At 45.5% G+C, this 27,996-nt stretch overlaps 2 protein-coding genes across 2 annotated transcripts; both read right to left on the bottom strand.

The window, feature by feature from the left end:
* Positions 1-668: 668 nt before the first annotated feature.
* Positions 669-14,300, bottom strand: itih6 (inter-alpha-trypsin inhibitor heavy chain family member 6; the record flags this gene model as incomplete). The annotated part of the gene is made up of 17 exons (XM_080853786.1): positions 669-1,535; positions 2,081-2,449; positions 2,669-2,782; positions 2,924-2,968; positions 3,297-3,317; positions 3,625-3,690; positions 3,790-3,807; positions 3,925-3,957; positions 4,160-5,548; positions 5,961-6,132; positions 6,230-6,346; positions 6,631-6,800; positions 6,943-7,184; positions 7,487-7,597; positions 10,917-11,071; positions 12,252-12,319; positions 14,240-14,300. The coding sequence occupies 17 exons, from the start codon at positions 14,298-14,300 to the stop codon at positions 1,249-1,251; spliced, it is 3,438 nt and encodes a 1,145-aa protein (XP_080709912.1). The 3' UTR covers positions 669-1,248.
* Positions 14,301-14,547: 247 nt separating this feature from the next.
* Positions 14,548-27,071, bottom strand: pfkfb1 (6-phosphofructo-2-kinase/fructose-2,6-biphosphatase 1). The gene is made up of 14 exons (XM_080854068.1): positions 26,883-27,071; positions 22,218-22,343; positions 21,307-21,400; positions 21,132-21,198; positions 20,225-20,299; positions 19,937-19,993; positions 19,558-19,679; positions 17,630-17,837; positions 17,291-17,437; positions 16,953-17,057; positions 16,724-16,853; positions 16,489-16,551; positions 15,946-16,010; positions 14,548-15,577 (listed from the first exon to the last, which is right to left on the bottom strand). The coding sequence occupies exons 1-14, from the start codon at positions 26,929-26,931 to the stop codon at positions 15,518-15,520; spliced, it is 1,368 nt and encodes a 455-aa protein (XP_080710194.1). The 5' UTR covers positions 26,932-27,071; the 3' UTR covers positions 14,548-15,517.
* Between the last annotated feature and the right edge of the window lie 925 nt (positions 27,072-27,996).

Genomic DNA, 27,996 nt, shown 5'->3' with positions numbered 1-27,996 from the left:
TGAGTGAGAATGAAAATGTGTTTGTGTGTGTGAGAGAGAGAGAGTTGTGCTTGTGCAGTCAGTGGGACTCTTTTGGTTCATCACTGCTTTTAAAACACGATATGCAAGTTTTCCCTTTTTATTTGGTATTTGAACCACTAACTACTTGCTGGCCTTGCTTCATACATGCATTTAGCATTGATGTGTCTGTCATTGCCTAACACAAACAAGCACTTCCTTTTTAAATGTTTCCTGTGAAACTATGTGGCCTCGGAATTGTTCTTTAATCTCTTTCACAACTCACCTTGGAGTAATGAGTGATGACTTGTTTTGTTTGGAGCTATACGTAATTGTTCTACCTTGACAGGCCTAACTTACACATTTTAGGGAAGTCTCTCTTCACCAGTATATTGTCTTTCCTCAATACGTTTATTTATTTAAATTAAAACAGTTAAAATAGTACTTTGTACGCTGTGCATTTTATTCTTCTGTTGTTTATGAGTCATTCATCTCTGAGTCTCCACTTTGAGTTCGTACTCAAGATTAGACAGACATTAGTCTCTTCTTGTATACGTTTTTAAATAATTGCTAGTATCCTGTGAAAAAAAAAACATAATGAATACAATAATGAACATGGACACAAAGCTTTTATAAATGTTAAATGTTACAAAGAGATTTGGTAAGGAGTGTCTGTCTTTTTGGAGTGGAGCTGTGATCTTTGGGTATAAGATATGAGCAGCCAACTACCTGTGCTAGGAGAGGGCTGTCTAAGATTGATTTGTTGGAAATTAAAATTATATTATCTTTGTTTCCTTGAGAACATACATATACATATACACATTTATGCAAACCTGGTCAATAACCGTTACACTACAAATCCAAACAGTTAGCCTATGAAGGGGTGGAGATGTAGAACTTGCCGTTGAGGAATCTACTAATTTGATAGGTGGGAGCTTGTTTGGGAGCAGAGGTTCCTTCCACGGCAGTGGACAAGACCTCCATAGACCCATCAGACCCAACCCAAGTACTTCCATGACATCGCTAATAGTTGAACCCCATCTTCAGAATCATCTTCATCCCCTCCCTCTCTGTCTCTGGCTTTCCTTTCTTTGGCCATGGAAGAGTGGATACATAGTGTTGTATGTAAGGCTGTGTGAGCAGGATAAGTGTCTATGAGCACTGTAACGTCCGAGCGTCTTTCAATACGATTAGTTTTGGTGCCCCCCCCTTCTGAGCTTGTGGAGCCTCAGCTCTGACGGATGCGGCTCCTTACACGTGCTCCACCACGTAGCTGTCGTAGGGGTGTCCCAGCAGCCTCTCCACCTGCGGTTTGGGCAGCACCCAGCACTGGGCGGCATGGCGCCTCCCCACCCAGTCCTTCAGCTGCTTGTCCTGCAGGGAAACGGCCAGCAGCATGTCCCCCTGCTTCAGGAGGCCCAGGGGCTCCCCCTCCGCCTCGCCATGCACTGCTCCCGGCCTCGGGTTCCTCCGCTGATATGCGTCTGGGTCCTCATTCCCCAGCGGAACCACCTCAAGATGCATTTGCTGGAACTGGCCTGAGTGTAAGAGGTAAGAGAGCATTGCATGGGGTTACAGGGAGAAAGACAAAGATACATAAGGCAAAAGACAGCAGCAACCAGTGCTACTTGAGGGGCAGCAAGAGGATACTGTGATACAGTGTATTTGGACAGTCGGTTTTCTCAGTCAGGTCAGCCCAGGAATGGAACCATCTCCCACCGAACATTACAGAATCAACCTCATTTAACAGCTTTAAAATAAATCTTAAAACATGGTTAAATAAATAACCAAAAATGTGAGCATTAGTGGGTCAGTAGAACTTATATATTGGGATTTTATTTAATTTTAGATTTTTTTATTTTATTTATTTTATTTTGTCAATGTTATGTTTGATATATATGTAAATACCTTTTTTAAGTTGTTTAGCCATTATCACTCTGGCAGGGGGACTGCCAATGGAAACTAGCCTTTAGGCTACAATTGGGTACATTTACATTTTAATGTAAATGTGTGTAATGATGTGTATGTAGTTCTTTTTCCTTACTAGGGTAAGTGAATGATAAGCAAACCAAAGAGTTATTACCCAGCAGTCCTTGCGTGCGGGAGGAGAGGCCACGGCCTTCAGCGATGTAGAAACCCAGGTGTGGCATCTGCAAGTAGCTGGGGTGATGATAGCGATGAAAAAGCACCAGGAAACGCACATCTCTGCCCAGCTCGACCCAACATCCCTCATGGATGTCCATGACAACTTTAAGGCCCAGCCTGGTTACAGAACCTGACTGATTGGTTGGCAGGACCACAAGCTCCTCCTTTTCGATCATGACAGCATCCAGTGTCATGGTGATGAAGAAGCCTGCTGCTGTCATGGTGATCTGATCAAAGTAGGTGCGCGTGCGGTCCTCCACACCCTGCTTCGAGGGCGCCAGGAAAAGACGACCATCCACAATAATGTCTGAATGGAAAAATTGAACACAGCATAACCTAACATAGCTTTGCTCACTCCAACATAGGGTGTATGTGTTTGTGTTTATTTTTGTATGTGTGTGTGTGTGTGTGTGTGTGTGTGTGTGTGTGTTTGTGTTTATTTGTGTATGTGTGTGTGTGTCTGTGTTAATTTGTGTATGTGTGTGTGTGTCTGTGTTTATTTGTGTATGTGTGTGTGTACTCATACCTTTCTCTGGGTCCTCCACCAGTCGCAGCACATCACTGGGATTCCCATCAATGGTGAAACACAGATTCTGCTGGAGTTTTGGCAGCTGCACCACAAAGTGGGGATCTCCATCCACTGCAGCAGCATGGAACAAAGACCACAGACACCCCAAGCATCAGTCTGACACCAACACACACGCGCTTCTGATTATATTCATCTCTGTACATGTGTGCTTGTGGGTATATGTGTGTGTGTGTGTGTATGTGTTTATTTTACCTGAGGACGAGAATACTCTGACAGAGCTGAGTGTAGTTGGGCTTTCTGTGGATTAGTCAATACACATTACATTTCCACAAGAATATGCTATAATAGTGTACTTTAACACAATATGCTATAAAAGTGCACTTTAATACAATATACTTCACATACATATACAGAAAAAGTTGATTAGTGATCAGTTACATAGATGCTTTAGTGAGCTGTAGAATTTTTTTGTGTTGCGTGTAAGCTATGTGCATGTGTGTGTGTGTGTGTGTGTGTGTGTGTGTGTGTGTGTGTGTGTGTGTGTGTGTGTGTGTTTGATGGGTAAACAGCAGGGCAATGAATGGGGGGCACAGCAGGAAAGCGATCACATCTCACACACACTCACCCAGAGAGGAGTTCTCGTCCCCTAACACACAGGAAACAGAGAGAGTTTTGTTCAGGAAGTTACACCATTCATTCACAGGTATATTTCACCCAAGCAGCTAAGCAAACACAGATTTATACAGTCAGGTTTCAAGTGTGCATTGACATAGCACAGCTACAGTTAGAGTTCAACTACAAATACAGCGTAGAAATGTGGGAATGTAGTGTTGAAGTTTAATGTTACAAAATTCCCCTGGCCTTACAACACAGCTCTGGTACAAACATAAAGTGGAAAGTCAAGTACCATGCAACAGTTCTTCTGCAAATGTAGGGCTGTATTGGTTACTTACAAGACTCAAAGGCAATTTCATGGTGGTGGTCGTAGTCATAATCATAGTCATAAGTAGCTTCATAATCTGTAAAATACATAAAAAGGTGAACAATTACTACATTTCCTTACAAGATTTCCTATGTTATTGCTGTGCATGTGTGTTTGGGTGGTGAGGGTTGCTTACCTTTGATCTGGTCGATATCTGCAATTGGAGAGAATAGAAAAGTTGGACACACATTAAGATAGTAAGTGCTAGTTAGTTAGTTGGTCAACTAACCTCAGCAGTTTCCTTTTAATTATAGAGTGCTAAGGAATTCACCTTTCTCCTGCACTTGGATGGCAGTGGAGACATCTGGTAGAGAAGGGGAAACACGGCCAAGTCAGTCTTTATTTCTTTTTATTCATCTCTGCAGACATAGGGCTGACATGTCTCTCTCTTAGGGAGCTCATTCACAACCCCATACAGATAAAAACACACAGATCACAGTCACACCTGAGGATACACACATATACTCAATTGGATTGATGGATGATCAGAGGAGCCAGTCTCTTACCTAACAGTCCCACGGCCTCCCACGGTTTGGGGGCATCCGTGACCCCTGGCATTGGCATGAAGGTGGTATCCACCAGTGTGGCGATGTTGATGTCATTGTCAGGGGAGTTCTCCGAGGGCAAGGGCTCAGCTGCGGGTGGTTGCTGGGGGTCTACGTCGGCCATGGTGCCCTCGTCAGGCCCCGAAGTGGCCGAGTCTTTGGTGGAGACAGGAGCAGAACTGGGAGCAGCTGTGCTCTTGTCAGGGGTGGAGGTGCTGGAGGGTGGGGTCGTTTTTAAGGAAGTGAGAGGGGCGCTTGTGGGCTTGCTGGGAGGGGTGGTGGGGAGAGTGGTGGTCCTCCGAAGCGAGGGGGGTGCGGACGGGGGAGCTGCAGGGGGTGCAGCGGGGGCTGAGGGGCGGCCGGTGGTATGAAGCCCTGGGGGCGGCTGAGGACGGGGGTGCAGCGTCAGGTTTGGGCGAGGCTGCCTGCTGGACGGGGGCACCGCAGCTTTGGGAGCAGGGCTGGAGGTGCGGCTCACGGGACTCTGTGTGGTTGTGGTAGAAGCAGAGGTTGTGCTGGATGTAGCAGAGGTGGAGGATGATGATGATGCCCCGGTTGGTTTGGGCTTGGGGGTGTCATCCACATCCGGTTTGACTACCACCAGCGAGGTGACAGGCGTGACGAAGTTGTAGGCCAGCGAGAGGTTGGTGGCCTTCTCTGTGAGCAGCCTCTGCATGCCCACCTCGCTGCTGTTAGCGCGCGCCAGCAGCAGCTCCTTGATGGTGAAGTACGCCCACAGCCTCCGGATGAAGCTCGCCCCGCTGGGTCCCACATCCTGGCAAGTGGGGCCAGCCCTGTCCACGGGCGGAGGAGGCTGGAGCTCTCGCTCCACGCGCATCTTTTGCTTGGCGCCGCTTGCGGACAGGGCCACCTTCAGCTGCTTGGCGCCGCGCTTCAGCCGCCCCACCACCACCAGCTCCGAGCCCTGGAAGTAGTGCGGGAAGAGGGTGCGGGTGAGCTGGGAGGCTTGGGGCTCCAGGTAGGCCAGCTGCACGTCGGACAGCAGAGGGCTGGCCACCTCCCGGTAGAAGCCCGTCAGCTGCAGGGCAGCGTCTGCGTCCTCGTGCACCATGCGCGCCACACCGCGGTTCTCCATCGAAAGGCGCCGCATCAGCGGGTAGTCAGCGTCGTCGCCGAACGCCAAGCCAAAGAGCGTGGCAGAGCCCAGGGCCATCTGCGCGTTGCGGAGAATGGTGTCACCGGCCGTCACGCCGATTGTGGCCTCGCCGTCCGTGAGGAAGATGACGAGAGGCACGCGGCGGGAGGAAGGAGAGGAACGGGAGGGAGGAGAGGGCAAGGAGGGGTTCAACAGCTGAGCAGCAGACAGGAGTGCTGCATTGATGTTGGTCCCTAAGGAGAGAGAGAAGGACAGAGGTAGAAATAGAGTAAAGTGTGTACAAAATTTGGATGCACAGTGAATCAGAAATGTAAAACAAATTGTATGCTGAGTGATTGTGTGTGTGAGTGTGTGCGTGTGTGTGTGTGCATGTGTGTGTGTGTGTGTGTGTGTGTGTGTGTGTGTGTGTGCATGTGTGTGTGCGAGAGAGTGTGTGTGTGTGCAATTGTGTGTGTGAGAGAGTGTGTGTGTGTGTGTGTGAGAGAGAGTGTGCATGAGTAAGTGTGTAGCATGATAATCATTTAATTCTGTATTCTTCATTGTACAATTTTACATCCAAAAATTCATGATTGTCCCTAGCTGTTGTTTTTTTCTGTGGCTATTCCTACATGGGAATTTACCACCACTTCAAAAATCTGGACTCACAGCCCTCAGCGCTGGTCTTCTTAATGAACTCTTTGGCGTCGCGAATGTTGTGGCGCGTGGCCTGGACAGTGCGTCCCCTCTTCCAGGTGTGGACTTTGTCAGAGAAGGTGATGATGTTGAAGAAGTCCCCCTCCCTCAGCTCCGCCAGGATGGTGAACATGGCCTGCTTCGTCTAACACAAACAGACACGACACATCAGAGCACATCAGCCCTACTGGCCCAATACACAGACACACCTCTCAACAGCAGCAGGTAAAGTAGAGAAATACCTGCTTCATCTTGGTGCCGATCATTGAGCCACTGATGTCAATGACAAATATAACGTCTTTGGGCACCACGGGGAGGTCACGTGGGGCAAAATAATGAACAAAATACCCATCATGCACCTGTTGGAGACAGAGGCACGTTACAATGATGCATAACATATTGCTTGCAGGCCTGTGCCACAGACAGTTGTTATATTGGTGAAGATAACTATGTCAGTACCCAGACAGCCATAATATTTTAACTTTAGTTACAGAAAGCCTGTTTTTCCTAAACAGCCAAAAGGTCATACACTATTCCTTAATCCATTACAAGCAGCTATGACCCAAAGTGATGAAGCAGTGTGTTTGATTCTGTGATGTGAGAATTTGTATGTATGTTTGTGTGTGAGAAACCAAAAGAGCACCTGGATGTCTCCCATTAGGTCCTTGTGCTCGCTGTCATAATGGATGATGAAGTCAGCATTAAGGCCTTTGGGGGCCGCGCTCAGCTGCTGCTGGGGGGAGGGGCTATAGCGAACACGGGCGCAGTGGGATCTCTGCTGCACCTGTGTGGAGGGTGGGGGCTCGCCATCACCTGGGAAACACAAGAAGGGAACGTTGTGAGATCGCAGGTGTGTGTGTAGTGTACATACTTCTGGAAATATGACCCGTCTCTTAGAGATCAGTCAGTGTGTATGTGTGTGTTTGTGTGTTTTTGTCTGTGTGTATATCGAGACCTGTCTTGGTGAGCAGTCGGCTGGTACGCAGTGGCAGGGCTTTGACGAAGCTGATTCCACTAGGCTCACTGATGCTGACGTCCAGTGTCAGGTTCTGCACCGGCTGACCCAGATGCAACCCCAGGGCCAGTTCATAATGCCCCAGGCGCCGTGACAACAGCTCCTCGTACACCAGGGTAAAGGACATGCGTGCTCCAGGCGGCACACTGACCGCCATTCGGAACTTTTCCATCTCCCTCTCTCTAGATACACGCACACACACGCACACACACAAACACACACACACACACACACACACACACACACACACACACACACACACACACACACACACAAACACACAAACACACACACACATATTATTACACACAAATATATGTTTGTACACTTGCACTGCAAACACAGGAGGTCAAGTGCACCCACCCATGATTTACATAAAGTCATGTGCATGTGTGAGATGATGCATATGGCTGAAAAGGTGCTTAAATGTAAGCTGTGTAAGATGATGTAGTCATGTGACTACAGTCATGTGACTCTCACGTACTTGGTGGCCACCAGGCCTGCTGTCTTGCCCTGCTTCTTTGCTGCGTCGTAGATCTTCCTGGCAGCTGTGCGCTCTGTTACCTGGGCAACATACTCCTTGCCATTCGAGGTGCTGTAAACACACAATTAGATACTTTTCCCTGAAGGCTCAACTGTGCACTCATCACAGAGAGAGAGAGAGAGAGAGAGGGAGAGAGAGAGAGAGTAAAACTATATTCATATGACTAAATTACTTGATTTCTACAGTTATGTCAAAAGAGCAAGTGCAATAATGTGTCAACTGCTGTCTGTGTATCAACCTCTCTCTGTAGACATGCAACCCAGGTCTCTATCCATTCAGTAATGGGTTGTGAGTCAGTAAATGACAATGCCATCATGTTTGCAGTAAAATGATGGAAAAATGCCCACAAAGTGTCGGGATACAGGTACAGTCTTAAATACATAAATTAATGAATATGAATTTGATCAGTGATCATTTGGCATACTGCTTACTCCAACTAGCAGCAGGAATAAAATGTTCAAACACTGGTTCAACTTTTTCAAAAATTACTCTACATGCCCTGCAAAGGTTTTCTGCATTTGTCTGCAACTTCTTCTACAGAAGATGGAATTTGCCTCACACCCTTAGAGAAAGTCCAGAGGAGTGTATTTACATGTGATAAAAGACACTTTAGGAAGTACTGTTAATACACTGACATTAACCAGAATGAAACCAAAATCATACTTAATCTTACTATTGTGCATTCCCTGTTTTTGTGTGTGTGTGCTTTGCAGATGTGTATATGTTTGCCTTTGTGTGTGGTTTGCATGTGCGTGTATTTATGTGTGTGTGTGTGTGTGTGTGTGTGTGTGTGTGTGTGTGTGTGTGTGTGTGTGTGTTTTGCATATGCGTATGTTTGTGGGTGTGGGCATGTGTTTGTGCATGCATGTTAGGGAGGGTTGAAGGAGAGGTGAGCGGGAAAAGTCATTTCCCTCAAAAAACATGATTACTGGAAGGGGATCCCACCTATCCCCCTCCTTTACTTACACAAACACCCACACATAAAGACACACAAGTACATACACACATATTTGCACGTACAAAGAGAGTAAGTGAGAGAGAGAGAGCGAAAGAGAGAGGGCAAGAGAGAGAGAGAAAAAGAAACAAACTACAAATATAACATAATCATTCCATCGTCACACTATAGCTATCCATAAATATCCTCATTTATATATTCATACACACGCATGGGTGTAACACAAGTGCATCTGTGCATGGGCCTGCTATGAGCTCGAAACCACTCATATTTCCCCACCTACAGACTCCCTTACACCAGTGTTATACTTTCAGCAAAAAGTATGAGATAGTCCGCTAGGGTCCAAGTCTGATGTAAATTTCGTCATGTGATGGTGTATGCGAGGCTCCGTGCTTTGCGTCTGCATACCCTCGGCCACTACGCTGCAAGGGCACCAACTCCAGGCTCCAAACAGACTCTAGCGGACTAGAAAGTAGTTTAATAAGACCAACTATGCGACCGTGGTGTAGCTGTCTATGTGTGCATCCGCAAGGGAGTGCAATTAAACACTTTACACTGACAAACACATATACACACTAACACACACAACATACACACATCCTTACGCATTTTCCTACTGGAAATCAAAAGCACTCAAACACACACACACACACACAGAACGAGAGAGAGAGCGAAAGAGAGAGAGAGATGGGCCACTTTCTGTACTTTGCCATGTGCAATCAGCAGAAAAGTTTTAAACCCGAAAACAAAGTTATGGAGCCTCTTTCTCACACACACACACACACGAGTCTTAAACAGTAAACACACTCCACATGTATCATTTCACACTGCTGCGCACACTATACACCAATCGCATCTACCCTATATTACATATGTGCTTATATGTGTGTGTTGTATGCGAGTGTGTGTGTGATGTGTGTGTTTTGGCCACCTGCCTTGGTAAACTGTAGTGTGTGTGAGAGTGTGGAGGGGGCAGGCAGAACTCCTGTCAATTTCTCTGAGAACTCAGGGAGGTAACAAAGCCTCCCATTCATTTCTCTCTATCCATCTCTCTCACTCTCTCTCTCTCTCTCTTCCCCTCACTTTCACTGATACTACATTTCTCCTTCCCTCCTTTGCTCTCTAGAGCTTAAGACACTTCCTCCACACACGGATGCATGCACGTATACTCTCTCTCTCTCCTTCTCTCTCCTTCTCCCTCTCTTGCTCTCTCCTTCTCTCTCTCTCACACACAAATAGTGCTAAAATGCACACAAACAACACATGCATGCATTTGTATACACACACACGTAAACAGTACTAGCACATAATCATGCACATACAAAAGCACGTGCCCACACACAAGATGTACACCCGCATACAGACATATGCACGCACACACACATACATGCACATGAGGACAAACACATAAACACACACACACACACACATACTCACTCACAAACACACACCCCACACACAGGTCTGTGGCTTGGCTTCTGTATTTATATTGGGCTTGTTTGGAGAGAGTGGTCTGTGGTAGTCACATGACGCCACCCAGCCCCACCCTCTGTTGGGTTATTTCTGGAGGTCTTCAGGTCTTGGACTTAGGTCTTGGGTGTTTTCATAATAAACCTCGGCGAGTTTGCTTTCCCCTGCTAGCCACTCTGGGGGATGGTGGAGGATAAGATGCGGGGGCTGACTCTGAGGTAATTATTTTTGGTGATTAAACTACTAAAAATGCCTTCCCCTTTTTGATCACAGAGTGTATCTTTCCGAGTGAGCGGACCATTAGAGCAATTACTGTCCCTACGCATCTGAGGACAGGGGGGGGGGGGGGGGGGGGGGGGGAGGTGGCAGACAGGACAGGAAGCTGCCCCTTTGACCATGGCGACAGCCTTCTAGGCGACTTGGTGGATGTGGTGGGGGGGGGGGGGGGGGGGTAGGTAGGCAGGACTGCCTGGCACCTGTGGCTTACCTCGCTCTAAACCTTGGCTGCCATAAATACAGAGCGGATATTAGGAAAAAAAGAGGGATTTGTCTGGATAATGGCCTACAGTGAGTTCCAGTGTGGATGGAACCCTTCTTCAGGAATGACTCTTGAGCTTCCTTTTGGCCAGCTACTTCAAGAAGTGGGGCAGAAGTCAGACATTTTACAGTGTGTAAACCTTTTTACTGTGTGAAACCTTAGCTTGCACAGACTAGTCTAGAGAGCGTATACTGAGAACAGGGTCAGAGAAAAGGTGGGGGATACCACATTTGGCAGAAAAAAAACAAAAGAAGACAGTCAGCAAGACAAAAAACAGAGTGTGAGGGAAATGAAGAGTGGAGCAGAGAGAGTGACAGAGAAAGAACAAAACCAAGTGAAAAAATGTCCTTCAAAAACAGGAGAGACAGGAAATGGTAGCGAAAGGGAGAATGAGGGATGAGACTAACATGCTGAAGTTGGATATAAATGCGGCTGAGGGCAGGTCCACTTCGAAGGCAGCCTCTTTGGTGGTGGGCAGCTGGTTCCACACGCTGCTGTGAACCGTGGTGTGGGCGTAGCGAGACACCACCGCACACCGCACATGGTACTCTGTTATCTTCAGCTGAAACACACACACACACACACACACACACACACACACACACACACATGCAGACACACACATTCACAAAGGTATCCAGCAACACCCACAAATGAAGACAAACACATATACACACACATGGACAAAATGAACACACACGCAAATACACGCACGGACAAGTAAAGTACAAGAACACATAAAATGCACCTGCAAGAATGTCACGTTCAATGTAACGTTTTGGAGCTAAGGTGTCTTAAGGTTTCACTTTCACTTAAATTTCCCTCTCAGTTAGAGTCTCTGTTGAGGTATTTTACTCCATAGCGGAGCAGCAGGAGGGGCAGTTCGAGCTCCAAACCAGCGGAGGCTGAGCCGTCACTTTTATAAATGGCCTGTGGTCACTCTTTACACTCTGCCATGTATAAATATCTCAGTCCCTGGAAAGAGTGCCTCAGGCAGACGGCTGGACCTGAGGCCACATCACTGGTGCCTCCACAACCCCTCCACACACACACACACACACACACACACACACACACACACACACACACACACACACACACACACACACACACACACACCGAAAGGAAAAACTGTGGATGACCTTCCTAAGCTGTTCCACAAAATACTGGACTAAATTGCGTCCTAATTGAATGACATGATGTCATCAGAGTTCTGAACAATGCAACATTATGCTGCTCTGAAACAGCGAGGACGAGTAGACTGAGGAGAATACTGAGGAGACTGAGGAGTAGACTGAGGAGTAGACTGAGGAGAAGACTGAGGAGTAGACTGAGGAGAAGACTGAGGAGAGGACTGAGGAGGAGACCGAGCAGAAGACTGAGGAGGAGACTGAGGAGACAGAGGAGAGGACTGAGGAGACTGTGGAGGAGACTGAGAAGAAGACTGAGGAGGAGACTGAGGAGGAGACTGAGGAGGAGACTGAGGAGGAGACTGAGGAGTAGACTGAGGAGGAGACTGAGGAGGAGACTGAGGAGAAGACTGAGGAGGAGACTGAGGAGGAGACTGAGGAGTAGACTGAGGAGGAGACTGAGGAGGAGACTGAGGAGAAGACTGAGGAGGAGACTGAGGAGTAGGCTGAGGAGAAGACTGAGGAGGAGACTGAGGAGGATACTGAGAAGACTGTGGAGAGGACTGAGGAGAAGACTGAGGAGAGGACTGAGGAGAAGACTGCACAACTCACCACTGGTTTTGTCACTTTGCTCTGACGTTTCTCACGCTGCAAAACAAGATGAGCAGTGAAGATGCAGACTCAGCGGTGACTCTCATACACACACACACACACACACACACACACACACACACACACACACACACACACTCACACACTCACACACACACACACACACACACACACACACACACACACACACACACACACACACACACACACACACACACACATGTGCACACCCACACACCTTAATACACACAGTCACATAAAGACAAGGTCTATTAACACACTCTATTACGTAATGAAGGTGCAAGGCCCAACCTATGCCATCACTCAAACAGCCAGAGTCTGTTGAATGAACTATGATGACGCAATAAAAGAAATCAGACTTGTACAGAAACGCATTACATTCTGCTGGAGTAAAGGGTGAAATATTTGTGTATTTATGTCAAATACGTCTATTTCCCTGTCACATTCAAGACTTCATATGCCTTTTATTCTGACATTTTTCAGCTTGATGATCTTGCTTCATGCCCATAGGTCTTACTAAGTGTATAGTCTAAATGTATCTCTGCAAGTCCTGACCTTAACCCCACTTGAATTAATAATTGGTTTGTGTTTCTAAAATGACCCATGGACTAAGAAACTGATTAAGGCTATAATGACTTTCAGCGACTGTACCCCTGTTTTTGAAGTCCACAGTGGGTGTGTGAAGTAACGTTAGATGAAACAACCTGAATCAAAGCCTTTCATGAACGTCAGCTCTCCTGGACTGAATGCTTTCCCTGTCTATCCAGCGCTGGCCCGAGATCACGTGGCCACTCGGCGCACAAATCGGAGCTGTGTCTATACATTACACACATCCTGCTGCCCTGGAAATATTACACAAACAAACAGCCAAGGGGGAAATCTCAGCAGTGTGGGTATTTTTTTGGCTTTGCAGTTGGCGCGTGTTTTTTGGAAATATATCTCGCTGACATTTGCCCCAAATAAGCCGTATAATTAGTATGTTATGCGAAGGGCACACCTGCACGCTCACGCTTGATGAGCACGCTTGATGAGCATTACGCCTCAGTGCCCGCGCACAATGTGACCTGTTAAATGTGTGCTAAGATAAACAAAAAAGTTCACTTACTCAAAACACACAACGAAGTCTTAAGAGTTTTTCAACAAGACCACAACACCAGAACCTTGCTCAAATGTTACTTGGCTAGAAAAGTATAACAAAAATGCCCTCTGACCTGAATGGTGCACCATTGAGAGAGGGCTCTTTAATTTTTTTTCTCAGGTCTTTTTTCAAATACACTCATACACAATTATTGTGAACAGGCCTGCATACCACGGAAAAACGTTCCATTCATCAACGCTTAAATCAACACTCCCGTGGCTGCTTGCTGTTCCATTCAGGCGCTCCAGACTTTACAAAGAACAACATTCTGTTGATTACGTGAACTTAAGAATTGCAAGTAAAATAATCTAAACGGTACAATTAAATCGAATTAATTATTTTAAGCACAGCAACGTATATTGAAAATGTAAAACTAAAGTATTGTGAACTTTTAAATCAAAATGACACGTCATAGGACCTTGGCTGATGATAGTAAGCTCACCTGGACAGGCGTTTCGACATTCCGAGAAATAACTCCAGGAACAGTTGCGAGGTAAAGGACTAATAAGCAAAGGCATTTAAAAGGCATTTTCCAGGTGTAATGATGAATATTCTACTCAGGAGTGATTTGGAGTTCCGTTATCCCCTGGCTTGCCAAGTTCCCCACGCTCCAGCCTCACCGAGAGTGCGTAAAACTACCGATAGGTGCCAACCTCACATTTTACGTGACAAAGTTATATTCAGGAGGGATAATGTTGCCGCCTCCCTCCTTTGAAGTGCACAAATCCACAGGAATTTGCAAAAGCGCACAAACATGAAAAAGTAAAGACGTCCAGCAGTGCACGCAATGTGACTGCGACAATCAGATAACTGTGAAATAGCATGGCACGGTGCGGGGCGCGCGGAGGGCTGGACTTGTGTGGGGTAAACGCTCCCCGTTTGGCTTGCATGTGTCCTGGCAGTCTCACTTCGACTTTTTTTTTTTGCTGTTGTTGAGGAACCACTAGTGATTAACCCACTAACGTCTATAACACATGAGGAGAAAGTGACAAAAGTTACCCCAGATTACCTTTACGAAGTTGCAGTGAGAATCAACAATAGACAACAGGTTTTATCTCTGGAGTCTGAAGAGAAGTCGTGTCAATAGAAGTCAGGTCTAATCTATTCAGGCCACTGATAAAGAAGTCAAGCCACATGTAATTATAAACGTCTTTAATGACTATGACTTTAAAAGTCACAAATAGTATTGTCGGCTTTAAAAGTTGAAAAAAATAGATTAGTTATATCTTTTAGATATAGCAGGATGTCTGAACATTCTGATAGTATGCTTATGCCAATCATAGCTTTTAGTATGCTCCCCCTGCAGTAAGTGTCATTTCCTATAGTTGTGATTATGTGATAATGATTTCTTAACTGGTTCTTAATTGTCCCAAATGTAATGGTGTGGATGTTAGACATCAACAGTATAGATGCACATTCTTATCCTACATGAATCTCTACATTGCCTTCTCTTAAGCTATACCCTCACTGCTATGGATGAGAGTACATAGGCCTACCTATTGCTGAACTGAGAGACTTTGTAGAGTTAGATAGAGTCTGTGCATGTTTTGATGTTGTCATTTATGCAATCACTCACAGACATCCGCCTCAGCATCTGTGACCTCTGAACCACATGACCCACCTACAGGTCTATACAGGGTGATCATACACACATCAGTTTGGTTGGTAGGTGGTTCAGATAAACAGGCTAATTGCTTGTTTAGCTGCTGTCCATGGTGCTGATGATCCAGAAATTGCCACAGGTGAAATGATTGGACCTCCAAAAGCCCGTCCAACCTGTTTTACTATTCATGTCATATTGTTTGATCAGACTGGTCTTTACACAACTCGATAGTCAAAGGACACCAAGGCAATGCAGAGACAGATTTTTCTGCAGAGGAATTGTCCCTAGTTGTGTCTTTGTATCTGAAGAAAGACCTTGCATTTTTCTCTGAAGCACTAAGTACATTGTTAGTATTGTTCTCTCTTTCCAGATGCGCGTCAACAGGTTGACAGTCCGCCGGCTTTGCAAAACTCGGCTCTGCTTGCATCTGCCTTTCATCTGTCAAACAGGGGTGAGTACAGTGGCATGTGGTGAGGGTGATGTCCTGTCTCCTCCTCCAGCTGATCACAAATGGTCAGGGACGGTCAACAAGGCTTCATCAGGTTTCCTGTCAACGTCCACGTTCTACGAAACATAATGAGGCACAGTCACAAAGCAGAAGAAGAGGACAGAGCAGACAAATGCAGATCAAACACAGGCAAAATTCCAAGAAGTGATGGTCACAATGCAAACACTCCTAGGCCCAGACCAGATACCATACAGGCCACTCTCACAGCAGATGGCAGTGTGTCACAGAACAGTTATGGTCACAAAGCAGACCCAGTTTTCAAAGAAAACACACTTTTACAAGTGTACACAGCAGCCGACACGGCCAGTTGCCAAGCAGTGGCGGCCGCAGTCCCACTCTCTGAGCAGTTATCACCTCAGAGCAAACATAATTTCAAAGCACAGAGCCAATAGAAACAGAGAGCCTGCTGCAGCAGTAACTTCACCTCTGGTCTGTCTCGGTGTGTGTTCACTGCCTCCACGTTGAGGAAAACAGATTCCACTTTGCATCCTTTGGAGAAATACAACACAGGGTCAAAGTTTTTGCAGCAGAGTGCATCAACCATTCCACCATGCATAGCTGGTTACTAATCATCTGAGACACTGCATATAGTACCGTGTTGGTGTAGGTGTAGGTGTTGGTGTTGGTGTAGGTGTAGGTGTAGGTGTAGGTGTAGGTGTAGGTGTAGGTGTAGGTGTAGGTGTAGGTGTAGGTGTAGGTGTTGGTGTAGGTGTAGGTGTTGGTGTTGGTCTTGGTCTTGGTCTTGGTCTTGGTCTTGGTCTTGGTCTTGGTCTTGGTGAAAGGTGTGTGTGTGTCTGATATGCGCCGATAGCAGTTGTGCTTTGGCACATATACATGTATGTGTGTATTGTATGTGTCCCTGCACCCGTGAATGGTCTGTGTGTGTGTTTCTTTTAGCGTGCGCATTTGTATATGAATGCGTGTGTGTTCACGTTAGTGTGCGCATGTGTATTGCAGGCAAACCAACCATAGGCCACTGGTGTGAGCTTCAGTACTGTGTGTAGGGGACATTTCAGGTAGGGTAGTTCAGCTGGAAAGGGAGAGAAACACATGAGCATTCCATCTAAACCTGAGGCTTGCATCTTGATAAGCTTGAGTCTGCAATGGCAGTGAAGACTGAATTGTGAGTATGTGTTTACATATTGTGTCTATGGGTGTTGTAAAGTAAATACGTGTGAGTATGAATATGTCCGAGAGCCCACCTGAATTCTTGTCCAGGAAGTATGCCAGCAGGCATCTCATGACAGCCTGATGGCAGACCACCAGGACGTTCTCCTGGCGTTCCAGCTCCATGATCACCGGCTCCAGCCGATGAACCAGGTCCTCATAAGACTTAGGGTCAAGGGTTATAGGAGTAGAGAATGGTTAGCGCAGAGACAGAGAGAGGAGAGGAGAGGTGACGAAGATGAGAGGATTGAAAGAGGGTCTCACCTCTCCTTTAGGGTAGCGGTAGCGGTACTTGTCCTGGTCTCTCAGGGCGAACTCCTCCTTATGAGTGTCCTGGATCTCCTCGTAGGTCATCTCTTCACACACACCCTGGAACGGGGAAAACAGTCAAGTCATCTCTCTTCACACACACCCTGAAACAGGGGAAACAGTCAAGTCATCTCTCTTCACACACACCCTGAAACAGGGGAAACAGTCAAGTCATCTCTCTTCACACACACCCTGAAACAGGGGAAACAGTCAAGCCACCTCTGCACACTCAGATGCAGACTTTGTAAATGTTACTTCATAATATACTTCAGGACAGTTTGCATGTGACTTACTGCATCAATTTCATTGAGGGCCTTCCACTGTTCATAACGGACCCCCAAAGCCTCGGCTGTCTGGATGGTCCTCTTCATGTGGCTGGTCCATACCCTCAGGTCCTTAATGTCCTGGCCCTTGATGAACTTTCCCAAAGCCTGTGCATACTGCAGAGAGATTGAAAGAGAAAGAGTTTTATCGAATAACCGTAAAGAGTCATCCACACAGAGAGGTCACATAGCCTGCCACATACATCTATCCTCAGTGGTTATACTAGCAAAATACTGTAATGCCTCTACCCTCATATTCCCCTTTGGTGTTCTGTATCTCCTTAAAGGAGTTTGTACTGAGAGCCCCACCTCCTGGCCCCTGGGTGCCAGACCCGAGTCTCCCCCGATCTTCCCCTTCAGGTTGAATTCACTCTCTCCATGGCGGCTCAGGTAGATGGAGCGCGGGGTGACGTGAATGTTCATTAGGTAGTAGACGATCCGGCTCTGAATGTGGTCCTGCACCCGGTTCACCAAGTACCGAGACCCCACATTAAAGATCTTTATGTAGGAGAGGTTCCTTCAGAGAACAGAAAGAGATACATGGATCCTTGAGTTCCTCCATATACTAGTGTGAGAGGCATGGTGCTGACTGCATTTAACTAAGATAGGTATCTTGTCTGTATGAAACTGTAACCAATCAATCAATCAATTCATCTATCTATCTATTTATTACAAAATGTTAACAATAAGAGAAACATTTCACAGACTCCAGTCCTCACCCTCCATGACCTGTAGCCCTTTCAGGATGCACTATGACTGCCTCTGTAACACCCCCATAGCCTCGTGTACTCCTAGTGTACTCCTAGAATCCTTCACACTCCTCACTGTCCTCCCTGAACTAATTTCCCTGATCTCCTCAAATCACCATTGTGCCTACTAGACCCCATCCCTACAAAACTACTTAAACATGCACTCATGTTCAAGTAGCTCTTAGGCTCTGTGCTTGTACCTTTGCTCTTCTCTTTGTACGTGTTATGGCATTCACTTCCATTTGCCAAGCTGATGACACCCAACTTTACCTATCCATAAAACCTGAATAAATTGTACAACTGCCTTAGATAGCAGCTTGCCTGTAAGACGTAAAAGTAAGGATGACTAACAACTGTCTGCACTTTAGTTCAGATAAAACTGAGGTTGCAGGCCTTAAACCATTGGGAATTACATTATCCAGCCATTTATCCACATTCAAGGCATCTCATTAACATCCAACAGTAGTATCAAAAAGCTCGATGTAATTATCAACCAATATCAGAAAAGCCCTATCCCTCCAAGATGCAAAGAAACGTATCCATGTTTTATTACGTCGCGACTAGACTACTGCTTTACTCTTCTGATGTAGCAACAACTCAATAAAGTGCCTCTACCTAATGCAGAACACTGCTACTTGCACACTTGTAGACACCCTTTCTATATTCAAATTGAGACTAAAGACATTCGTCATCCTATAGCAATAAACAATGTATTAAAACCCGGAACCTGTTGCCATACTTTATACTTTTAGTCAGCCATGTTGTTCTGTTTAGCAGCAGTGGGTTACAGACAGCGCATCTTGTACTGTCTAAGAGGGCCTTTATGGATACTGAGTATAGCATGCAGCACATCTTGTGGTTGTTACCAGCCAGTTGTGCACTGTGGTTGTATCCTGCCATATTTGCTATCCTTGTATATTTCAAATTCTTATGCACCAAATCAGCCAACCATAACTCACAAAACTACACATAAACAAAATACCCACACACCATGCTGGGCAGCTTCTCCCTCTTCATCTCCTTCTATATAACATTCTGCTAAGGCATTAATACTGATAAAATGGACAAATTACCTACTGTTAATTGTTTACTTAAATGTATCTCTTTATTTGTTTATCAAATCGATGTCATTAAATCGATGAACCACTTGTTCTAATGGCTGTGAACACATAGTTCCTCGTCATCACCATAACCACAAAGGACTTATTAACACCACATGGTGTATGTATTGTGAACATCTGCCACAAGTATTGTTATCCTGATCCTCGTATGAATTAATCTGCCATGTTCAGGCTCGGGGCTCTGTCTATCTATCTATAGGTATCTATCTATCACCTATTCACACCTACAATATGAGATTACTTAACCCCCTTAATACCCCTTTCCAAAATGCACACACACGCACACGCACACACAAGCGCACAGACACACACACACACACACACACATCTGTGCTGTACAACTTTATCACATGCTGTATGCACATACTTGTCCTTGCCGTCATCTATTGGTACGTAGGTCATCCTATAGCACTCTATGCGTTTGCGGAAGTCCTCCAGAGCCTCCTCCTTATCAGTGTCCTCATAGTCTGGGCTGCTCAGCTTCACCTGCTGTGGGGTCCAGATATCATGTCAAAAAGCCTCACAAATTTACATTGAAAACCAGCAAGCTTTGCCAGTATTGCCGGATTCTATGTATTTCCATTCTACTTAATCTCTATCAATCTCTAAATAGTCAAACTGGTCTTACGACTGTGTGAGGCCCCTTCCATAACCATAACAGAAGACATGTGCAGTTCAGGGCCACCAAGCGCTTGCCTTGTATTATTCAGTGATTTACTCAGCTCTGAAGTTCTGTAATGTCTTACCATAATGTTTTGCTCTATAATGTTAACATCATCACAAACCGACTCCACAAAAAACACCTGTGAAATGAAAAATGGGCAAACTGATTATAAGTGGATCAGCACTGTAACAACAGTGTCACAAGAAACATTAACACTGTAACACTGTAACAATAAGCATCAACACTGTAACAAGAAACATCAACACTGTAACAAATAAACATGCAATTTTCCACAGGCTTGCATGGATACATTGTCCATCCAGGCTGGTCAACTTGTTAGGTTCAGGACATTCTTAAAATAGGGACCTGCCTTGTAGCCCTTCTCCTTGGCAAAACTAAGAATGGAGGCTCTTCTCTCTCGTGTCGTGTTTGTGGCATCAAACACCTGTGGAGTAGACAGCAGCCACTCAGTCATTCATTCACAGTCAATTCTTCTGTTTGTGCAAGTGATGCTGTTTGTGTATTGCTCTGTTTAAGATCGCAGGACTTATTTTAACATCTTTGTCTGTATATTTGTATTTGGTGAAGGAAAGATATTTGGTAATGGTACATGCATAATTCAACCGGCCAAACTATGACACAACCAAAGTATTCACATCAACCACCCATAAGCAAAAGTGTATCACATTGTCTATCAAGAGAAGTCTGACCCACCAAAGGTATAGGCAAGGTATACGCTGAAATACTTGCCAGGAAGCAGTATCAAAGCAATGAGGCCATGATGACCCAACACTAACTTCAAAGGATTTGGATTTATGATGTCCCTTGAGGATTAAGTCCTCAGCCCAACCCGTAAGGATTCAGCAGAAAACCCCTATTGTAGCTGTAGGGCATCAGAGTGGTATAACAAATCAATTGGGTCAGCTGAACAGCTCTGAGGAAGAACTGTTATACAGGCTTGCACCAGGACCAAGTATTGTCAAACTAAAGGGAGGAAGGGATACTCAAGAACCAAACAGTAGTGGCTCATAAGGAGCACATACCAGACCTCCAGAACCAACTAAACATGCCTAAGGCATGGAGAAGCTCAGCAGTCACCAAAGACCTCACTTTTGAATTAAGACATGTCTGTCACCAACACCAAGTTGCCACTAACATCCCAGTCTGCTCTTTCATGTGTCCTGCCTGTGCATATGTGTTGCGGTGTGTATACAGGATGTGTGTTGCATTTTTGGGACACACATTTGGGGACAGTGTTCCTTGTCCCTCTTACTCACGGCTACTTGTCCCTGCTCCCTGGAGAAGTATTTGACAATATCCTTCAGAGCATTGGATGCAAAGTCTCTGAAAACACAAGTTAGCCAACCAGATTATAGTATTAAACACGGTACTTTTGACATGCAGTAATAACACAACTTTTAAATGTGCAGGCTTGTCTCTAGCTGGGCTAACCTGCGCATCTTCATGGCCTCTTCGTTGTCAGGACGGAAGAACTCATAGTTTTTGAACTGTACCGCCTCCCTACGGTACTGACCCAGGTTGAACACTGCAAAGAGAGAGTGCAGCAAAAAAGTACTCCTAAAACTCCTACAAAAAATTATTCCATCGTATCAATTAGCTTTTGTAGCTACGTAGGTTTGGACCTGGATCACAAAACGACACAGTGAATAGCCTGGGTGACTAGTATGAATGACAGGTGTGTTTGCCTGACATAAACATGACCATATGCCAAATATGCGCTGTTATAAACTCAAGTTACCAACAAAACACACATCAAAGAAACTGTGAAAGCCTGCATAAAAGGTCGTTGATAAACAAAACAGACCTTCTGAATTTTCCTGAATGTGTTGGTATGTGGTGACTAGCCCCTCCATACTGACTTTATGCACAATCTGCTTTCTATTCCCTCAAATATTCACTGAATAAGATTAAGGATTTATGCCACTAGGCACGTCTGTTTCTTTCCTGGTTTGGCAAACTGTTCTTCTATACGAGGGAAGAGTAAGCCTAAAAGTGACACAATTTGGACGATGGATAAATGGTGAACCCCTAAAAGATTTTACACTCTTCCTCTCCTGCACATACACTCATACACATGTAACTTTGACAGATCATTTTTGGATATAATAAAAACACACACACACACACACACACACACACACATACACACACATACACACACACTGCTAAGGTCACACTCACACAGTCATTTGTGGACCTCAGTGGACTGTACTGTATTTGCATCACTCATACAGACACCTTTTTAGTGTGGCCCCACGTCATGTAACAAAGGTAGAAATCATCCATTTAACACAAGCTGCGACAAGCTGCTGACCTAGCGTCTGACTCAGCGTCCTACTCACCTGAGGTTGTAACACCGATCCAGTTGAGGTAGCGTGTGAGCTTCTTGGAGATGTATGTTTTCCCTCTGGCAGGAAGTCCCACCATCACAATAACAGTGGGAGAGTTTGTGAACTGGGGCACAGATGCTGGAAGTAGAGGAATCAAGCAAAATACAAACATGGTGGTGATTGCTGAGGTATAGTGTGGACACGGAACCTCTTTACTAATCCAAACAAGCCAGCAAGAATGGACTTTGAGATGCTTAGATTCTGGTCTTCTTGACCAGATAGAATAAATGACACCAGTTGTACAGTGCAGTAGAGAACATGTGGGCAAAGATAGAAATGTTAAAGATCATGATATGACATGAAGCTGATCCCATTTTGCCTGTAGCATCAAACACAGAGAGATAAACCTAAATCTGTATGGCAAGGCACTTTATCTGCATAAACAATGAGCTAAAACACAGTTAAACTCAATGGAAGAACTGAGATAATGTGGCACATGACATGAGTTAGCTCTGGCAATGTGCCGAGAGAGATGCTCGTGCTCGGAGGAAAGAGGGAGAGTTGTCTGGTGAGTGATAACAGTAAGTGGCGCATCACAAGTCTGCTTCTAATCTCCTGTCCCATCTCTGTGCCCAGACAGACAGACAGACAGACAGACACACACACACACACACACACACACACACACACACACACACACACACACACACACACACACACACACACACACACACACACACACACACACACACACACACACACACACACACACACACACACACACTCACACACACACTCACACATACAGACACACACACATACATACACTCACGCTCACACACATTCAGACACACTTACTATTAATTATAGCAGAAGACAACTGACCGCATGAATAGAACCTGACTGCAAGAGCGTGCTGAACCTGTCAAAGTCAGCGACACACAAATCCACAAACCCGTGCTCTTGCTGCCATCATCCTCACTTCATTAAGAATAATAATAAGCAACTCGACCTGCTGCTGCATTTTACTCCTCTGCCCACAAAGGAACCTGGGACCACACACACGCACGCCAGCGCCAGCAAGAGAGAAACAGGTCAGGGCAGACTGACAGAAAATGATTCAACATGAAACAGAGATAGGTGAAGGCAGAAGAGACAGGAAGAGAAAGATATGTCGTTGAGAGTAAGGCGAAGAGATAAATGAGACAGAGTGAGACAGAGTGAGATAGAGGGAGGGTTCTTACTCACAGCCCCTGCGTTTGCTCAGTCTACGGTTGGTCTCTGGGACCCATATCTTCAGCAGCGGCGCCTGAGTCAGCTCACTACTCACAGAGGACATGCTGCTGAGAGGCCCTGCGCAGCTGAGCGAACCCGCATTTGTAGGCACACACGTAAACATGCTCGCACACAAGCACACACACACACACACACACACACACACACACACACACACACACACACACACACATACACACACACACACACACACACACACACACACACACACACACACACACACACAAACTAACACAAGGAAGGACTGCCAAATCTTCTCAGGTCACCTGACTGTTGCTTAGGAGCAGAATGCTTTGGGGGGAGAGGCAAATTGGCACCACAGTGTTTGAATTGAAGTTACTTGCACACACACACACACACATACAAACACACACACACACACAAACACACTCATGCACTCACTCAACCAAACTCAGTGAGAGAGTCTTTCATTAGCAGTTGAGGCTTGCCTCAGGAACAAATTACTGTCCAGTGAATAACAATAATTATTGAAGAATGATTAAGCGTGCCAGTATTTCAGCAGAACTTTAATAATTTCGCCTGAAATTGAGAGTCAGTCCGGATTTTCAGACCGTAGAGAGGTGAAAATTAGGTATCCCTTCTTCTAAAGGTCTGGGCAGGAGTCAAGGGAGCATTTAGACGGAACTGTCTCTGTGATCCACTGGGATCCGTGATCCACTGTCTCATAGTTAGAGACTCTTAAAGAGGGACAGTCCTTCACAGAGTTCCTACAATAATCTAATCATCCAGTTATGGAGTTAGACACTGAGAAACCACGATAATTATAGTGACATACTCAAATAATATCCCTGTAGACATACTGACATTCAACCACTGAGGGTATACATTGCTTGGCTGTAACCACCTGTCTATGAGGATGTTTGGCTGTGTTGCATATGTGTGTGTGTGTGTGTGTGTGTGTGTGTGTGTGTGTGTGTGTGTGTGTGTGTGTGTGTGTGTGTGTGTGTGTGTGTGTGTGTGTGTGTGTGTGTGTGTGTGTGTGTGTGTGTGTGTGTGTGTGTGTGTGTGGTGGGGTTGTTGCCCTCTTAAGACCGTTTTGTAGTTGAAATGACCTGCCTGACCTTGCCACTCTGCATTCGAGAACTAGAAATTAAAGTCTGGATTTATCCATTTCACTCGTTCATGAATCTTCCTTTTAAAAGTTTGATCAGGTATGGAATTATAACAACATGTTAAATGGCCCTCCAACTGACCCAAAGTTTGAACTTCAGTTGAAATGAATGTAAACAAAATGACATTGAAAAATTCAAGCTACTTGACAGAACAGCTATGCAAGACATGCTGTGAGCAAGATGTCCATCAACAGGCATAGCGTGAGGGTGTCCTGCCTATTTCTATACTGTATTTATAGATTATATTATGTAGGAAGACCATGTAAGGTTGATACAAGACATACATGATGCATTAAGTTTTTATAACATACTGATATTGTTTTCATTTCCTGATAAGGATGAAAGTGTGCAGAGACTAGTGCTGTAACAAGATACTCCTGCTTGTTAGGGTTTCTGATGATCCAAGCCAATGGATGACTGTTGTTGTTCGTTGATATGATGATGAATCGTCATTACATGTTTTTTTTAAATTGTCAGCCCCAGTTGAGACATCGCACATTTTGAGACATACTGCATGGTGCAAACTGTTTGCCATAATACCAAATCCCACATCCCTATTAATTCGTATGGAATGTTTTTGTTCATGGCATGGTTGCATAAACATCGTCTCAGATTTAAGGACACAAGAGTATTCCTGGCTCATCAGAGCGCCTTCCTCCGTGGGCACACTTTTGCTACTCCCAAAAGCTTACACAGATCTGATGCAATGGTCGTGGTATGTCAGCAGAACAAACTACAGGGACAGTATTTACACTCTTTGTGTAACCACATTTGTGCCAGCTTTAATGTCGTAAATGTGTTTTCCAAGAGTATAATATTTATACTGGCAGTTATAATTGGTATCCATGTGGCTGTGCACTGCACAGATGTGTGCATGGTTGTGTAACTGCATGCAGTTTGTGTGGTGTGTGTATGGTTGTGTAACTGTGTGGAGTTTGTGTGGTGTGTGTGTATGGTTGTGTGACTGTGTGGAGTTTGTGTTGTGTGTGTATGGTTGTGTGACTGTGTGGAGTTTGTGTGGTGAGTGTATGGTTGTGTGACTGTGCGGAGTTTGTGTGGTGTGTGTATGGTTGTGTGACTGTGTTTAGTTTGTGTGGTGTGTGTATGGTTGTGTGACTGTGTGGAGTTTGTGTGGTGTGTGTGTATGGTTGTGTGACTGTGTGGAGTTTGTGTTGTGTGTGTATGGTTGTGTGACTGTGTGGAGTTTGTGTGGTGTGTGTATGGTTGTGTGACTGTGCGGAGTTTGTGTGGTGTGTGTATGGTTGTGTGACTGTGCCGTTTGTGTGGTGTGTGTATGGTTGTGTGAATGTGTGCAGTTTGTGTGGTGTGTGTATGGTTCTGTGACTGTGTTTACTTTGTGTGGTGTGTGTATGGTTGTGTGACTGTGTGCAGTTTGTGTGGTGTGTGTATGGTTGTGTGACTGTGTGGAGTTTGTGTGGTGTGTGTATGGTTGTGTGACTGTGTGCAGTTTGTGTGGTGTGTGTATGGTTGTGTGACTGTGTGCAGTTTGTGTGGTGTGTGTATGGTTGTATGCTGACGTGCAGTGGGGAGGCATGCACTGTCCTCCAGATAGAATGTCCCAAGAGGAATTTACCCCGGCAGAGCTAAAGATCAGAGTGTGACAAGAGTTGCTCCTCTCTCTCTCTCTCTCTCTATCTCTCTCTCTCTCTCCTCCCTATACAGTATATTTGAGTCAGTATAGACAGACTGAACCACATGCGTGGGGCTCTTATAACTCAGAAAGTCTAGTACTAGTGGTTCTCTCACAGTAGGAATGCCCAATCAATGCCCAAGCAAGAAATGCTTGACAGCAGTGTTACGGAAGGTGACAGAAAACCACCAGTTGGCCATGCTGGTCCTCTCATTCATACACAACAGGCTGGCATAGCTAACTGTCACCACTACATACACCACAGTTGTTATACTAGCAATTTATCAAAATATCAGGGTGTTAGAGGCTGTATAAGCCCAGTGAGGGACATGTAAACGCAGACCTCTGGAGACACTCCTGTAGTGTTCTCTATGCTGTGCAGCCATGACATCACAAAGCATTTCTGTACTCTCATCATGTCAACAAGAGCCAGAGTGTCCAGTCAGTCAATGCGGTCACACAGCGTGTCCAAAGATATTGTTTACTGCTCCTGAACCAGTACTAGTCAGCACTTCATAATGTCTCTTTACTTTTCACCACAGTTCGCTCAGACAGCAACTCTTCTCTCCAACATTCAGACCTATGTCTAACACTCACCTGCACTGTCACATCGCACACGTCGACGGAACTCTTGAGGTAGATCCATGCTTCCCGCGCTCTGTCTCTCTCTCTCTCTCTCTCTCTCTTTCTCTCTCTTTCTCTCTCTTTCTCTGTCTCTTTTAGCCCTCAGTGTGTCTACTGAGTGTTCACTGAGTGCCCACTGAGCGACTACTGGCCACGTGTGTGTGTGCTCGTCTTCTTTTAATGTAACAAAACCCCTCAGTGCTCGCCGAAGCCCCCCTACCCCCTCAGTCCCCAGTAGGTCCCATTCACATGACATATGATCTGCCTCAGAGCAGCGCCTGGCCTTTAGGAAGTGCCAGACACAGGGCTCGCACACGTTGGGGCCAACATAGGGCACACACACACACATACAAACACACGCACACACACACACACACACACAGACACACCCATGCACACAAGTTCATAGAGGCGAGGCAAAGGGCAAGCCACTGAACATGACCTTTAAACAACCCCAGCTTTTACGCTTACAAGCACGCAAACACACTCAAGCATAAACACGCACACACTCACTAAAAAAGGGCTAACCTGATAATAAGCTGACAGCGTGCCATTGTTGTATGTTACGGGTCACATTCAGTCCTTGTTCTAAAATGAAAATATTACTTGCTTCAAGTTCCACCTCCCTGAGGCCCTACTGAATTAAACTAAACAATTTAGTTCGTTTTTTTTTTCCCCATCCAAGCAAAGTTTGGGAGGACCCTATAGGCATCGGCATTATATATGATAGGCGCCTGTTATTTACCCCACTTTCGCATTCAAGGAGATTTAAACCTGCCTTACCTGTCCACGCACATTCTGGTGTAGCAAAGCATCCATTTCACTAGTAGCTCTAAGCACACATTTCCCCCTTACCCACAGGGGGTGTGAGCAGACATTGCACACGCAAACTCCGCTGTAGGCATCCAAGGACCACGGCCAGCTACCACACCAAACATGCTGAAACAGATTCACAGGCAGTGACGGACAAACAGAACCAATTCACAAAATACTGAAGAGGTGCTGTGAGTAAGAGGGCTGTGACTATCTGGTGATGATGACATTGTGTTGAGAGAACACTGTCCCTACTAAAGCTGGACAATCATTC

Source organism: Sprattus sprattus (genome assembly GCF_963457725.1).
Source record: "Sprattus sprattus genome assembly, chromosome: 16".
Taxonomy (NCBI): Eukaryota; Metazoa; Chordata; class Actinopteri; order Clupeiformes; family Clupeidae; genus Sprattus; species Sprattus sprattus.
The sequence above is the reverse complement of the archived record's forward strand: the minus strand, read 5'-3'. Positions and strand labels throughout refer to the sequence as shown.

What these genes read in the sequence shown, in the direction of transcription:
- pfkfb1 (XM_080854068.1), bottom strand. Translation starts at nt 26,931, where the DNA reads ATGGATCTACCTCAAGAGTTCCGTCGACGTGTGCGATGTGACAGTGCA. An exon ending in ATAGATGACGGCAAGGACAA is followed by an intron (nt 17,838 to 19,557) that starts GTATGTGCATAC and finishes TGTTCTCTGAAG; the next exon opens with GAACCTCTCCTACATAAAGA. An exon ending in CTTCCTGGACAAGAATTCAG is followed by an intron (nt 16,552 to 16,723) that starts GTGGGCTCTCGG and finishes CTCCCTTTCCAG; the next exon opens with CTGAACTACCCTACCTGAAA.